The sequence below is a fragment of the Carassius auratus genome, chromosome 20 (assembly GCF_003368295.1).
Source record: "Carassius auratus strain Wakin chromosome 20, ASM336829v1, whole genome shotgun sequence".
In the NCBI taxonomy this organism is placed as follows: Eukaryota; Metazoa; Chordata; class Actinopteri; order Cypriniformes; family Cyprinidae; genus Carassius; species Carassius auratus.
In genome coordinates this window covers 1,540,284-1,557,211 of record NC_039262.1, presented here as the reverse complement: position 1 = coordinate 1,557,211, position 16,928 = coordinate 1,540,284, and the positions used below count along the sequence as shown (strand labels likewise).

General features: G+C 36.1%; 1 protein-coding gene across 1 annotated transcript; it reads left to right on the top strand.

Annotated features, from left to right (window-relative positions):
- The first annotated feature begins 5,829 nt into the window (after positions 1–5,829).
- On the top strand, positions 5,830–12,379 carry opn8b (opsin 8, group member b). The gene is made up of 4 exons (XM_026195137.1): positions 5,830–6,199; positions 7,882–8,175; positions 10,057–10,382; positions 11,533–12,379. Exons 1-4 carry the CDS (start codon positions 6,130–6,132, stop codon positions 11,917–11,919), a joined length of 1,077 nt encoding a protein of 358 aa, XP_026050922.1. The 5' UTR covers positions 5,830–6,129; the 3' UTR covers positions 11,920–12,379.
- Positions 12,380–16,928: the final 4,549 nt, after the last annotated feature.

Below are 16,928 nucleotides of genomic sequence, written 5' to 3'. Positions count from 1 at the left end.
GCAGATGTCATAATAAATGTCAGTAGATTGTATTCGTACGACTTTACCTTCACCCTGAAGAAATACAAACAGAGGACAGAAGTGCTAAAAAGGTACAAAGTCTTTTTTATGCACTACCATTCATGTAAATTCCTAAATATGTTCATATTCATATTCAATAATAAGACACTATAAAACTAACTAAAGCAACATATGCAGCATATGTTCAAGTCTATTTCTACTATTTTTTTTTTCTTTCTAAGTTTTCCAAATTACCACACATAACCAGATATATTGCATACTTGCATAACACCAGATGTTATGGTTTCCACTAATTAATTCAGAGTTATAAATAATTCAAAGTTATCGATCAAAGATAAATGAGTCATGCAAATGTGTTATTATGAAGTAAAAACTAAAATAATAATATGCAAAGGAGGGTTTTTGATGTCCTTTGAGGATGTAGTGTCCACAGCAACTGCATAAGTGAAGACACAGAAAGGTTAAACGCACACAGCTGGTAGCCTATAGAAATGAGAAATGTAATTGAAGACAAAGTTCACCCTAAAATTTTAAATTTTGCTGTGTCTGTGCAAATTTTGGATGGGTTAAATGCAGAGCATGAATTCCGAGTATGGGTCACTTTCAATGGATTGTCTACAGTGAATGGGTGCCATCAGAATGAAAGGCCAAACTGATAAAATCATCAAAATAATACACAAGTAATCCACACTACTCCAGGCGATCAATTAACATCTTGTGAAAAGCTGCATTTTTGTAAGAAACCAGTTTATCATAAAGATGTTTTTCAAACCATTACTACCAGTTCAAATACAAGTCCATAATCCATAATCGGAATGTTGCATAATATTGCTGTTTCATTCAGATGCCATCCATTCACTGCAGAGGATCCACTTGTAAGCAAGTGATGTGATGTTCAATTTCTCCAAATCTGTTCTGAACATAGAAACTCATCTCATATACATCTTGGATGGCCTGAGGTTGAGTATTTTTTCAGAAATTTTTATTTTTTGAACAAAGTATTTAGTTAATCACAGTACACCCATAGGTCTCTGCTGCACAAGAGCCAGCAAAAAAAAAGAATTAAAAAAAAAGATTGCAGATGAAAACCACACTCTAAAAATGGCTGGGTTAAAAATAACCCAATTGGCAACCCAGCACTGGGTAAATATTGGACAGAACACGTGCTGGGTTAAATCAACCCAGCATGCTGGTTTACACATTTTAACCCAGCATGCTGGGTTATTTAGAAAACCCAAGTTAGAGTCATTTTTACCATTTGTGGGTTTGCATTTTTATGATTCTGGGTTATTTTTGCTGGGTTATTCTCTTAATTTCACTTTTTAATAAATAATGAAGAATACAGGTTATTTAGACTGTTAAAAAATAATTTTAATGCCATCTGACATTACAAAATTTGTACCAATGACAAACAATATGGAATTTTCCATTTTTTTTGTTTCCAGCAAATGCAAAATAAATAATTAAAATAAAAATCACAGAATTACAGTTGCAATAAATAAGAAAATTATTTCTGAATGACCTGTGTCTAGCTGTTTAACTATTACATTTTGACATGTTTAGCTATTTAAATACACAGTGAAATGACATTTAAATTTAAAGAATGTTAATTGTCAATGTAAAATCATTTAAAGATGTCCTTAAATGTATATCAAGTATATAAAGACTCCTATGTAGGTAGATGTGCACTGCTTAGGGTAGTTCAACATATAGTTCACCCAAAAATGAAAATTCTGCCATTTATTACTCAACTTCATGTCGTTACAAACCCGTAAGACCTTTGTTCATCTTCAGAACACAAGTTAAGATATTTTTGATGATATTTGAGAGCTTTCAGACCAGGGTGAATAATTAGTGACAATTTTCATTTTTTGGGTGAACTATTGTCAAACACTTAAGCTCTGAAGCAAATATCTACACCTGAGAGCAGTGTACTCTGCTATAGAGCCTGTCAACGGAAGGACAATTTTCAAAAGGAATTGAAAATTAGATTTTCAATTGCGTTTTCCACATGTGACATAATCCAAACACAATTGCAAATCTTGAACAAAAACACTTTCAAAAACACTGAACAAAAATTACTGTTTCAGTTTTAATGAATGCACAGTGACTGTCAAATTTCAAATGAAAAAGCAAAGTCCGTTTGCAGCTGTATTTTCCATGTATTATGACTAATAAGCCTGTCATATTAAACAAATACTGCATCATAGCAGCTTTACAGTATTAAATTGGAAAATAGTGTGTAATAATGCAAAGGGACAACAGTAAACACTCAGTCTTCAGTTAAAGTCAGTTCGTCATTGATTCAGTGATGTATCGTCCCTCTGTGCAATCAAGTCGATGATATCGCTTGATCTTAATGGTCCCCAACTAAGGAAAACCAAAGAACCAAAACTCCATCGGTGACAGAATGGAGAAAAAAACCTTGGGAGAAACCAGGCTCAGTTGGGGGTCAGTTCTCCTGTGACCAGACGAAACCAGTAGTTCAATTCCAGGCTGCAGCAAAGTCAGATTGTGCAGAAGAATCATCTGTTTCCTGTGGTCTTGTCCTGGTGCTCCTCTGAGACAAGGTCTTTACAGGGGATCTGTATCTGGGCTCTAGTTGTCCTGGCCTCCGCTGTCTTTGAGGGATGTAGAGGTCTTTCTAGGTGCTGATCCACCATCTGGTCTGGATACGTACTGGATCTGGGTGACTGCAGTGACCCTATGATCTGGATACAGACTGGATCTGGTGGCTACGGTGACCTCGGAATAAGAGAGAAATGTTAGCATAGATGCAACATAAGAACAAGTACATGAGGTGTTATTAATTACCATGTCTGTTTTTTCACTGTGTCGCACATGTTACCTGCCAAAACTCAAATGGAATCGCAATTACTTTAGTATCTGAATTTCCAATGCCTCGCATGGAAAACTGTCAATTTTTGCCAGAGGTGGGACCATACTATGGAGAGTATTTGTATTGGGAGGTGATGTCACTTAAAGACAATTGTGCCAATATGCATTGAACAATGAAGGTTAAGGAACTATAAAGGCAGTTGCCACTCCGAGAGATGCGTGTTAAAGAACAGACAGTGCAACCCGGATCTCCCTATATTCTTGGCACCATACACAATAAATAATTCTGTCATTTTTACCCCAAATGCAGCTACTATCTCCTGCTAACAGTTAGAACCACATGGTACTATTGGTCAATATTCACCATTAACCAAATGCTTTTCACCTGAGGAATAAAATATAGGGTAAGATGCAAATAGGTAAATAAGAGTAGAACTGCAATGTTGTTTTGCTGACGTGCATCAGAGTGCATACAGTGAGAGATTTGGGGTAAAAACTACAGAATATATCCCAATAAAAAACACACCATAGTATAGTCCCACGGTTGACACAAATTGACAGCTTTCTGTGTAAGGCATCTGAAATGCAAATACTTTTCAATTGCGTTTGGACTATGTCACGATGTATGCGTCCACATGTGGAAAAATGCAATTAAATATACAATTTGCAATTACTTTTGAAAATAGTTCAGAATATCCTTACCTGTCCATTGATTATGATCAATGCCTGAGAGATCTGCTGGCATTTTTAAATCGCCACGACAACTGGATGGGGTTTTGTGGACTCTGCTTGGTTAAGGAATTCCATGTTTGTTCCAACCTTTAAAATGAAGTAAAAAATAAATAAAAAATGGTTTTAATAACAGTGATTCAGTTCAATTAAGTGTGGGAAGTTAACCATGAAATTTACCCATCATGATTATTTGTTAAATTCACCTATGAGTTCTACAGAAGCAGAATTTGCTCTAGTGATTGGCTGAAAGGTGTGCTTTCAAACTGTCTAATCAATGGGATGTTCCAGTCATTATAAATCACAGTTTTATGTTAATATGCTGGGCTGGCTATATCAAACACACACAGTCACTGGCACATATAAGGGAGATCACACTGCATGCGCGCACACAGACATTTCTAAGACAAGTCACGTAGGTACTGGGTTAGTCCGCAGCTTTAAAACAGTCCATATATAAACAATTATAGGTCTACCAAAGTGATAAGGACAAGTCAAAAACACGATCTGGATGTTTATGTTTACGCTCATAAATTATGTACATTCTGAACACAAAGTTACTAAGTGCAGCTTTAACTATAACACGAAATAAAAATCTATGTGCGTTTAAGTTACGTGAGGGTTAACGTTAAGTTAGTTGATTATCACAGACAAACAATTATGTAAAATGAATAATAAACACGAACTTACCGTTAGACGCCTCAATAAGACTGCACTCAAAGAGTTTTTCTCTCATAAATGTATCCATGTGCTTTTCTGACAGAAAAAAAAAACATTTTGAATTATAATATGCATGTAAAAAGACTTTATAAACCACACAAGCATCTTATCACCTCACTAAAGCGGCCTACATCACTCGCTGTGCGTGCGTCACTTTGAAATGCCTGAGACGTCGATTCTCTTCCGGGAATCACTTTGTTCGAGAATTACTGAACCGGTTTATTTGAACCGGATCGTCGGTTCTTTTAGACCTGCGGTCCGACTATATTGTACGTAATTTGTATGATTTACATGTCGATATGGACAACTGTAGTCGTTTACATTAGAGCAGAAAGTCGTATTCACTTTTTGAACTCATTTGACTAACTTAAATGTCAAATTCGCTTTTCAGTGTCAGAAACTACTTTTTCCTCTATTTTCACAGGTATTCGCATATTTCAGCCATCCGTCACTGTCTGAAACTTAATAAAACTGTATTCTGTCGTCTCAGATATCTTAACATGATTATTCGAGTCGCATAACGTTGCCCGTTTGAGGTGAACAGTTCATCATTTAACGTAAATAATGTTGGCCTGTAGACGTTTAACAGTATTGTTGTCGCAAAAAAGTTATAATTCTGCCAATTTATAATAATTATTAAAGAAAAAATTAAATAAACTTACCTTAAAACAGTTGAAAGCCGTGGCTTTGCCCCGTTGTTCTTCCAAAATGACAGTTGGGGAGCGATTTAAACATCTTCAAGGCGCGTTAAATAACCCAGCGCTGGCCTGAAACAACCCAGCGACGCAACCCAGCAGGGTTAACCCAACACCTGGTAAATTGAAACTACCCAAAAGTGTTTAAAAAGAAATAAAATAACCCAACAAAATGACCCAACATACTCAACCCAACATTTTGGGTTAAAAAATAACCCAGCCGTTTTTAGAGTGCACACAAAATCATATGTGCTGAAATGTACTCGGTTACTAATGTAATTTTGTTACCCTGAGATACGGGAACTGTGGAAACTGAAGGTTTTCTAAAGCTTGCTTATTTGATTTGATTTAATTGCCTAAATGTGAAGAATAAACAACTACTTATTTCTTTCTGTGCTTTCTGTTTCTGTAATCAAGTGTGTTTGGTGAGGATGCATGATTGCAATTTATGGCTATTGTACAGACAGGAATGCACTTGTATGAGAGATGACTTTGATTCTCCAAAACAAACAGAATAACAGTAGTTACAGCCCGACCCCCCCCCCCCCCACACACACACACACACATATATATACAGTATGTGTGTGTGTGTGTGTGTGTGTGTGTGTATATATATATATATATATATATATATATATATATATATATATATATATATATATATATATATATATATATATATATATATAAAATTCTGTGTATATTAGTGTATATATTCATATTGTATATTACAGATGTATCTATCTATAACGCAGGACTGTGTGGACCAGTCATCACGAAGTACCTCCTTTTGAGGCTTTTAGTCAAGCGGACCCTTGTGGAGATGTTGTGTCAGACGCGGGGGTCCAGGTCGCACCAGTAACCTCTTGTGGCAAGTTCTTCTGTTTTATTTTCTCGGAATGTTGAGGTGGGGGCTTCATTTAATCGCGTTCTTTATCTCTGTTGGACATCAAATGTTTCTGAGACGTGACAGCAGTGTAGATCGTCTATAGCTTCTTGTTCCAGTAGAATTAGCCAACGCAAATATTGTCTTTTACTTCCACATCGCGCTGATCCATGTCGAGCGCGTTTCTTTCTGGGAATTAACATCTCGTCCCGCTGAAGAGCACATCTGAGTCTTGTCCACATGGATATTTATTCCTCTAAACTATCACCTGCTGTGGATTATGGAGTTGGTGCGTTCCTGCTGCTCATCGGTAAGATTGCGTTACTGGGTCTCCAACTTTTGTTGGTTACCGTTTCTGGCGCGTAATAGCGAGTCTGTGTGTTTCCAAACGGATTAATTCAACTTTATATCAAGTGTCTCAAAAGGGATAGTAATTCTGAAAACACAGTGTTTTATAGGCTAGAAAAAAACGACCGATGCTTTGTCAGGTTACTTTTCCTTTCCTTTAGGGGAAACCGGGGATATTAATTAATTGACACCAACAAAATATATATTTTTGGGGGGGGGGGGGGGGGTTACCACTTTTTACAGGTTACCACTTTTATAGTGATTTTTTTTTTATGAGAAATTTAGTCGCAACAATAGACTTAGCTAAAAAGTTTGCATTCTCTTCCATCCTTTGCTGATAAGAACAAGAAATGTATAATTGACAGTCAATTATTAGTTTCATTCACTCAGTTAATATTTATATAGAGAGAGTCAAGTTGTCTTACTGTTTATATCTGGCAGTTTCCATTGTGACAACATGCTCACTATATATGTTGTGTTCAGTTAGCTTTCTTTTTTTTTTGAGCAATAATGGTTGGCCACTTTTTTTGTGCTAAGATATTTAAGTATGTGTTTATGACTTCTTTCATTCTTTGAACATTGTTACTCGTTTAGTATTTATATAGAAAATTCAATTTAAATATAATTATTTTACTGCAGATGTTTGATAAACCCTTGATGCAGTTGACAGAGGGAGCATTGAACCTACAGTATTTAGAAGCTGAGGATAATTGGGTGAAGCTGATGGCATATGACTTACTGTATACACACGTTGCCCTTATGGCTCTGCTGAATGAAGCAGCTCAGTTCCCTATAGACTTGGACTGTTTGTTCATTGCACAGCAAGATGTTGTTCATTTTGGTGGAGCAGATCTGTTTTTTGCTGCATGGAGAGCCTATAGATTCACATGTAATGCTTTCAAATGTACAGTTACAGATGGCTTGTATTAAATGTAAATCATATATCCAGCAGTCAAAAATGAAGCGTTAAGGATTTCACTGGCACAGCACAGATTAATCTTGACAATGCAGGAACATTCAGCCACGTTAACTCACACAGTATGTGGGGTTTGGACTGAAACCAACCTAAAACTTGCTTAGGACTTTATCATGAGTTTGTACAGGATGTGGGTTTTACATTTAAGCTCAGTTCTGCAAAATGTGGTGATAGATTTTAATTTATTTATCATTTATATTTAAATATGCATAAAAATACTACTATGATTGACAAATAGTTAATCTTTTTAAATGTAGTCAGAAATTAAAATTAGATTTTTATTACATTACAGTAATAGGAATCAGTGAGGACGTGTGATGCTAGTAACTCCAACTCCATGATAGTAACTGCAAGGTCATGGGTTCAATTCCTGAATGCATGAATTTATTAATACATGTATATATATATATATTGCAATATATATATAAATACATTTTTTAAATACAGAGATAGTATGTTAAAAGCACATTTTAGTTCATATTCATGTTGTCCCAAAATAGCACAATTCAGTACACTTAGATGATCTTAAGTTTTTCTCAAGAGGTACTAGAGTATAATTTTTAGTATATTAGGTACAAAATGAGTGCGTGAAAATAGAACACTTTAAGTACATTATGGTGCGTTTTTCATCTGGGTATGTATTTCTTCTTTTTGTCTTTCACATGCAGCAATTCTTTCCATTGTGGGGAATTTGATGGTTCTTGTGATGGCATACAAGCGGTCAAACCACATGAAGCCCCCTGAGTATTTGAGTGTAAATCTTGCTGTGACAGATCTGGGAGCAGCCGTCACCATGTACCCACTGGCTATAGCTTCAGCTTGGAACCACCATTGGATAGGAGGAGACGTCACCTGTGTGTACTACGGCCTGATGGGATTTTTCTTTGGAGCAGCTAGCATGATGACCCTGACAGTTATGGCTATTGTTCGATTCATTGTGTCCTTAACGCTCCAGTCACCCAGTGAGTTCCCCATGGCTCTATCTATGAACCTATTTTTATTCTGACTCCTACATAGATTTCTAATGATTGGTCCAACCTCAGAGCTCCTGAGAGTTGAATTATGTTTTCTTACCATGTCAATGTTCTGTTGAGAATGATAATTATGTACATTTCAGAGGTACAGACGTTTGCCTGATGCATGTTTACTCCTACAAAATAAATAAATAAATAAATAAATAAGTAATCCAATTAAAACATGTAGTATAGGGAGGGTTGGAAATTTCCAGTTTTCAAGTGGCAGCAGCAGTTTACAAACTTAATTCAGTCAAACAGAATGGTGCTGGTCAGTCATCAACTAATAATTTACAGTACATAGTTGTCATTTACACACAAACCCAACATGACAGTTCTATAAAGCTAACTTAATGGAGTTTTTTGGTGTCTCATGCTGGGAGACAAACACTGAATTATAGAAATGAAACTTGGCATGGGAATAACTGCTGTGGAGGGAAACAAATAGATTTTTTGTTTGTTCTTATTACTTGACAAATGGTAATAAAGAGCTGAAAGAGATACCAACCCAGAATAGCTCATTTAGTAGGCCCGTTAAATTAAACAACCACCAAGAAAATACTAGAAAACACCTGGAATTCCCTACCAAAAATGTAGAAACTATATAGCATTGCCTAATCAACCGGAACACTTTAGCATCACAGTGGCTAATTCTGCATGAGCAAGCACTACTCAAGTTTTCATAAAATGAAACATGAAATCTATTATTCATGTTTGCATTTAGTTCCAGATGTCTGATTCAGTTTATGTGTGCATCTGTAATCTGGAAAAGATTCCCACATTCCCACATTCCCCTGTTTTCTGGGAAAAGAGCACCTACATTGTGTCACAGCGGAAGTTTTACGGTTTTAGAGTATCAACAGAAATAAATAAACTAACAAAATAAAGTACAGGTAACAAGGAAAGACAAATATTCTCTGTTTTTTTTTTTAATTTTTTTTATTAAATTTATTGTTGTGGATTATCTGACCAGATGTGATAAAATAAAAAAATAACGCTTGAGCATGAAAGTTATTGGAAAAACATGAAATGAAATGAAACAGTTATTGTTAAATTATTTCAATTATATATATTGCTATATAGCCACAGCCAGCCCACATGGGTCCATTCATTTGCTCCGTTATTAGAAATTATGGCAAAAGTATGGCACTTCATAAGCAAAAAGCACATTTTGACAGCCACTGTTAGAAGACAGTCATGATACAAAAATAAGCAGAGAAATTGTCATACTAGGGCTGCACGATTATGACAAAAATCATAATTGTCAATTATTCCCTTGAAATTGTAATTGCGATTATTATTAACGATTATCAAAATTTACATCAAATTATGTTTATACCATCATTTGATGCAACTGCATGCCGTATTATTATATAAAAATAAACTAGCTTAAAGCATTCTAACTGAAAAAACATTTCTATAGTATTAAGCCTCAAATGTCAACTATACATTGGATTGGGTTATTGTTTAAATGATAAAAAAGTAAAAATATGAATGGTATTACAATGTTATACTAAAATTAAAATTAAAATAATGAGAAAAACCCTTAAGATAACATGTCGAAAGAAAGAAAACGCATCTTAAGGATGCAGAATAACATAAGTGGACTTTGAATGATTACATAATTGTGGCATCCATAGTTGTAATTGTGATTAGAAATCCGATTAATTGCGCATCTCTTTGACATACCAGACTAGATTATTTAAATTATTCTTTCAGGAAAACAATTAAATGCTAAATATAAAATAAAAATAAAAGAGCAACACATAAAAACTTATTTTGTATTCAGATCCCCTTTATTTAAACCTTTACTGTCTGTTTTTTCCATAGAAGAGAAAATCAGCAAAAGGAATGCAAAGATCCTTGTGGCGACCACATGGCTGTATGCACTGCTCTGGGCTATTTTACCTTTGACTGGCTGGGGAAAATATGGCCCGGAGCCCTTTGGCCTGTCCTGTACTCTGGCATGGAGAGACATGAAGGAACAGAGCCAGTCTTTTGTCATCACCATCTTCTTCATGAACCTCATCCTCCCAGCCATCATCATCATTTCATGCTACTCTGCTATTGCTCTGAAACTATACATTACCTACAAGTCTATGGACGACAGCAACCACATCTCCAACATGATAAAGATGCAGCGGCGGCTCATGGTGGTGAGTCTGTCTGATTTACTATTCGCACCAGCTACACTGCATTTTTGAAAAAAGATCTGTACATTTTGTGCTTACCTGAACGTGATCTGAAACTCAAGAGAATCAGAGGCTTTCTATAGCTGAAGGCTTTATCATCAATAACACATACAAGACGTGCAATAATGCAATTATCAGAGTAACTAGTAATGTTTAGGTCACAGTGGGCAGGGATCAATTTGACACTTCTTTAAATATTAAAAAACGTATATACATATTGAATATTTAATCTTGATTTTTAAAACCTTGATGTTTTGTGGAACACACAAGATGTTTCGCACTAGGTGTATTTCAGGGATTAGTGCATTTATTTTGAAAGATGAAACTCGCGATTATGGAAAGGGGCATTACATTTCAGTGTGCTCTGCATTACATTGCAGAGTGCTTGCTGTGTTCGGCCAATTACAGTGCACTAGGTCAGTTGACCAATCAGAGCAGACTGCGATGGTTGGAAAGAGAGACTTTGTAGAAAATGATCCATTTGAGAGAGGCTATTATTGTTAGTATTAGTCTTTGAAAAATAATGTGTTTTTCGAACATTAAAGCATGTCAACACATTTTGCTACATGATCTTTAAAAAAAGCATCATATGACCCTTTTGGAGTTAATGTACTAAAATTCCTAAAACTGAATAAACAAAATATATATATACATATATATATATATATATATATATACACAAATTGCATGGCACAAAATAGACCACATTGTTTTTGACGGCCATTGTGTTCTTCTCTAACTTGCTTCTTAATCTAATTGTCTAACAAACCTGCACTGTACAAAAGTTATCATATATCTAATGTTGAAAGACTATAGTAAAATCTTGTTAATTTATTAACAGTAAGTTCCCTTAATCTATGATCTAATTGGGTATTTCATGTACTTTTACAGTAAAATATTGTTTGGCCAATATTTGTTTCTTCATGAGAACAGATTTGGAGAAATTCAGCATTATAAAACTTGCCAATGTATCCTCTGCAGTGAATGGGTGCTGTCAGAATGAGAGTCCAAACAATTCGATCAATTAACATCTACTGATGCAAAAAGTTTACATATGTATAGAACATACTCCAAACATAACAAGATCTGAACGTGCTATTTTTTGCTTTTACAGATCGCTGTGTTGATCAGCATTGGGTTTGTCGGCTGCTGGATGCCGTACGGCATCATCAGCCTGTGGTCCATCTACCGGCCTGGTGACTTGATTCCTCCTGAGGTCAGCATGTTACCTTGTCTGTTCGCCAAGTCATCCACTGTATACAACCCGTTCATCTACTATATCCTCAGCAAGTCCTTTAAACAAGAAGTCAACCAGTTGGGCCGCCTCTGCGGGAGATCCAACATCTGCCATACCTCTGATGCCAAAATTGGACCAGAGAATACCATCTTCCTAGTGTGTGATGCAAACAAGTCCAAAGCTGGAGCAGAGGAACAATCAATAGAGAAGAGCAGGGAGAATGAGACTCAACTGATCAGTAGGACCTGTGATTTGCACTCTTAAGAGTGAATGGGAACAGAACACTGATAGTGGTATCTTCTGTGCTTTTCTTGCACGGCTGAAGGCACATTGAGTGGTCCATGGACTCTTGAATGAACTTTTGTTGCTTCTTTCATTCCACAAGCTTCAATGCCACTCCATATCATCACATTGTATGCATAGTGCAGTGCTGTGTGACATTATCAGTGAGGTGTTTAGGTGTTATCTTTCATTATAAAAAAGGGCACTTCGCTGACACATTCAGTGCACTGTTTCAGAATTCTAATACACTCAAACAAAAATCTTATTTAAAAGATCACCCCAAAAATCTTTTCACCAAAAAGATTCTGCAAAACCCATATGACTTTCTTTCCTCCATTGAACTTAAATATAGATATTGTGAATCAGCTTAAGCTTATACAGGTGTATCTCAATAAATTAGAATGTCATAGAAAACTTCATTTATTTCAATAATTAGATAAATTCAAAGCACACAGACTGAAGTATTTTAAGTCTTTGGTTCTTTTAATTGTGATGATTTTGGCTCACATTGACAAAAAAACTAAAATCTCAACAAATTAGAATATGATGACATGCCAATCAGCTAATCAACTCAAAACACCTGCAAAGGTTTCCTGAGCCTTCAAAATTGTCTCTTAGTTTGGTTCACTAGTGTTGTATCCAAGCATGTTATCAGAAAGTTGAGTGGAAGGAAAAAGTGTGGAATGAAAAGATGCACAACCAACTGAGAGAACCGCAGCCTTATGAGGATTGTCAAGATAAATCGATTCAAGAATTTGAGTGAACTTCACAAGGAATGAACTGAGACTGGGGTCATGGCATCAAAGGCCACCACACACAGAAGTGTCAAGGAATTTGGCTACAGTTGTCATGTTCCTCTTGTGAAGCCACTCCTGAACCACAGACAATGTCAGAGGTGTCTTACCTGGGCTAAGGAGAAGAAGAACTGGACTGTTGCTCAGTGGTACAAAGTCCTCTTTTCAGATGAGAGCAAGTTTTGTATTTCATTTGGAAACCAAGGTCCTAGAGTCTGGAGGAAGAGCAGAGAAGCTCATAGTCCAAGTTGCTTGAAGTCCAGTGTTAAGTTTTCCACAGTCTTTGATGATTTGGGGTGCAATGTTATCTGTTATCTTGAAGATGCTGATTAAATTTTCCAGCAGGATTTGGAACCTGCCTGCACTGCCAAAAGCACCAAAAGTTGGTTAAATGACCATGGTGTTGATGTGCTTGACTGGCCAGTAAACTCACCAGACCTGAATCTATGGGCTATTGTCAAGAGGAAAATGAGAAACAAGATACCAAAAATGCAAATGAGCTGAAGGCCCAATTACTGAAATAGATGAACCTTTCCACGACATTCTAATTTATGGAGATGCACCTGTACTTTTATAAATCAGCCCATGCTGATTTATACTCCCAAACAGCCAAAACACACAATTAAAGTATCATAAAACTAGTTCAAATGGCCCATGCAGTATATATTTCAAATCTTATTAAGTTATAAGATAGCTTTTTGTGAGGCACAAGAAATTAAAGATTTGTTAAGCTGTCAAATCTGATTTCTTTTTTTTCATTTGATGAAGGTAAATATATTTTGTTTATATGTATATATACTGTACATACATACATACATACATGCACGCACGCGCACACACACACACATATGGTTTTACAGTACTAATGCATTAAGTAGTTTAATTGTACATTTTTACTAATTAATTTACTACAGACTCGTTTTCCATTCACTGATTTCTTTACATAGATTTAATATATTATCATATATATATTAGATAATCACATATAATATCTATAGATCAGTGTTACTTCAGTGTGTCAAATCAACACACCAATTCCAACAGCACAACTAGTGTGATATTCATAATTGCCACAATTGTTTCTTAATCATTAATACAATTTTGTGTGGTCATTTGTTTGCTATGGATTTACAATCACAGATGTAACCCTGGAGTACAAAACCAGTCTGAAGTCCCTGGGATATATTTATGCCAAAAATCATTAGGATATTAAGTAAAGATAATGTTCCATGAATATATTTTGTAAATTTCATACTGTAAATATATCAGTATGTAAATAACTTTATCTCAGCCAAATATTCTCCTATCCTAATTTCATTTTATGACTGGTTTGTGGTCCAGGGTCACAATTATTGTCTCAACTTGAAGCGCACACGTGCATCCAAATTAGTTTTCATGGAAAAAAATTAAGTCAGATTTGAAACAACATGACAGTGAGACCGGATTTTCATTTTCGGGTGAACTACTGCTAAACTTATTTAGTCTTATAATGGCCCATGTTTATTTCTGGTGTGCCTGCATCATCCTGATTTTGCCATGTTAAATGAAAACATGTTGAATTGTTGTTTTTACCCTTTTTATTGATTTAGCCATCCTCGGGAAAGAGAAAAAAAACATTCAGTCAAAGAATATGTGGATGCTCTGATGAAAAGTGCTGTGTTTTCTCGCTTCAGTGACTCCGCTGTGACCATAACCAGGCCGCTTGAGACTGCAGGCATTCATCTCATCAATGAGAAAGAACACTTTGCTGCTGGATGTGCAGGTTGTTTCTCAGCATTGATGAGAGTGTTTGCACTGGTTCACCCTGCAGGCTCTCACTGTCTGTGAAGCACACAATATCCTTTTATTAAAAGACCTTTTTGTTCTGTTTAATACCTGGGGAGGAACATCAAAATACGGCTGAAAAAATTAAGAGACCCTTGTAAAATGATCCATTTCTCTGGTTTTACTATTTATAGGAATGTGTTTGAGTAAAATTCATGCTTTTGTTTTATTTCATTAACTACTGACATTATAACTCCCAAATTCCAAATAAGCATTGTCTTTTGACAAAAATATGCTTTCAGACCTCAAATAAAGCAAAGAAAACAAGTTAATGTTTTAATGTATTTGGTGGAATAACCCTGATTTTCCATCACATTCTTTATGCTCTCCACCAGCCTTTCACATTTATATGTTGGGTGACTTTATGCTACTCCTGTTGCAAAAATTCAAGAAGCTCAGCTTTGTTTGATGGCTTGTGACCATCCGTCTTCCTCTTGGTCCCATTCAAGATGTTTTCAGTGGGGTTCAGGTCTGTAGATAACAGGGTCTCGATCTGGTGGTCCTCCATCCACACCTTGATTGACCTGGCTGTGTGGCCTGCAGTCTCCTGCTGGAAACAGTCCTCAGAGTTAGGGAACATTTGTTTTCTTCCAGGACAACTTTGTGTGTGGCTTGCTTCATGCGCCCTTCACAAGGACGAATTCCAGCCTTGCTGAAGCACCCCCAGATAAAAATCAATCCTCCACCAAATTTCACCAAAGTGGTTGTAGGACACTGTTGCTTGTATGTCTCTGCCTAATAATTAGACGACCAGGTGTTGGAGAAAACAAATTGGAGTTATCAGAGACCTTGTCCATGTAAAACCTGGCTCTTCTTTGCTTCTCATTGACAAAGCGTTGTTTTCTAGCTTTGCATGACTTCAGCCCTGCATCCAAGAGCCTGTTACGAACCATCCGCTTCCGCTTAACATTGTTTTGTAGGTCACTTGATATCATCCTACGGTTCTTGAGTGACATCCGAGAGCGTTGATAGTCACCCAGGTCAGTGGAGTTGTTTTTACCCTCTGCTGGCCTGAAGCTTTATTGTCCCCAATGTCTGCAGATTGGCCATGTCCTCATGAAACGCTGTCTTTGACATTTTAAGGATTGAAAACAACCTGAAACTCACTGTATCCCTATGCCAGTAAAGCACTCAAAACTCTTGCCATGGTCAGTAGATTACAATCCAATCTGATTCCAGTAACTTGTAACACCACTAGCAGGTTTTGCTTTCCAGCTGGTCCTACTGAAAGAGGAAAGTGTGGAAACTAATCAAAATTGCTAGGTTAAAGAAAACATAAAAAATAGCATAGGCTACCATTTAGTCACAACACCCTCATAAACAAATGTTTTTGGTTTTTCACTGATGACTAATACCATTATTCATTCAGTTTGTTTTGAAGCACTTACATGATTGCACACGGTCAAGGCAGTGTGAACAAATGCAGATAGTTCAAATATTATTTAGAAGTACTTTTGGCTAAAGCTGTCAAAACATGGACATGAATGTACATTTTACTTTTTTTTATGGATTATAATTTTTATTATTTACATTATTATTTTTCTTTGCACTATTTCTTAAATTAAACAGAAAATTGGGCCTTATGCTGGATTTCTAACATGTTCTCAGACAAGTACTTCACATCCAAAACTCAAGCAGGAGGGTACATTCAACATAAAATCTAAATCAAGATCTAAAACTTAAAGAAAGAGGTGGGCAAACATAGCTTTTTCCTGGTTTTGTTTAGATCTCAATCTTGTGTGACCAGCGTTGTGTTTACAAAGCAGAAAATGAGATATGAACTACAACCGTCTGACCATTCCCCACATGTGGTTAATAAATAAATAAAAACAGATAAACCAGCATGCTCTCTCCATCTGAGTGTTTCAGATTGAAGTGTTTGATAAACATGCTGGCTCGCTGCAGGCACTCCATTCAATGTTTGTTTGGCATCAGAGTAATAAAAAGTAATGTCAAAAGCTGCTGATGTCATATAGGGAAATTTCTTTTATTTTTTTATACACTCCAAGTGGGTAGGTTCTCTTTCAAAAGGTACTAATAAATACCTTTAAAGTACTTATATGTATAAGCAAATGTATATTGCTGAAGGCCGTGTAATGAGGGCTGCAGCATGCCTTCAGTCACGTCTGTAATTTCAGTCAAAGCAGGTAATAAGAAATATGAGGAAAAGCCATGATAAGATTTTTCATTTTATGCTGACCTTGATCTGTCCATGCAGTGCAACGACAGCTAATTCTCACCTTCCTCACGTCACATGATGATTTGATTACACTCTCTTTAATATTAGCCACTGGACTGCATTGCTTCCATAACCACATCCATGCTTAAATATGTCCTGCTTTCCTTACTGTTAATAAAACATCAAATCTGTTT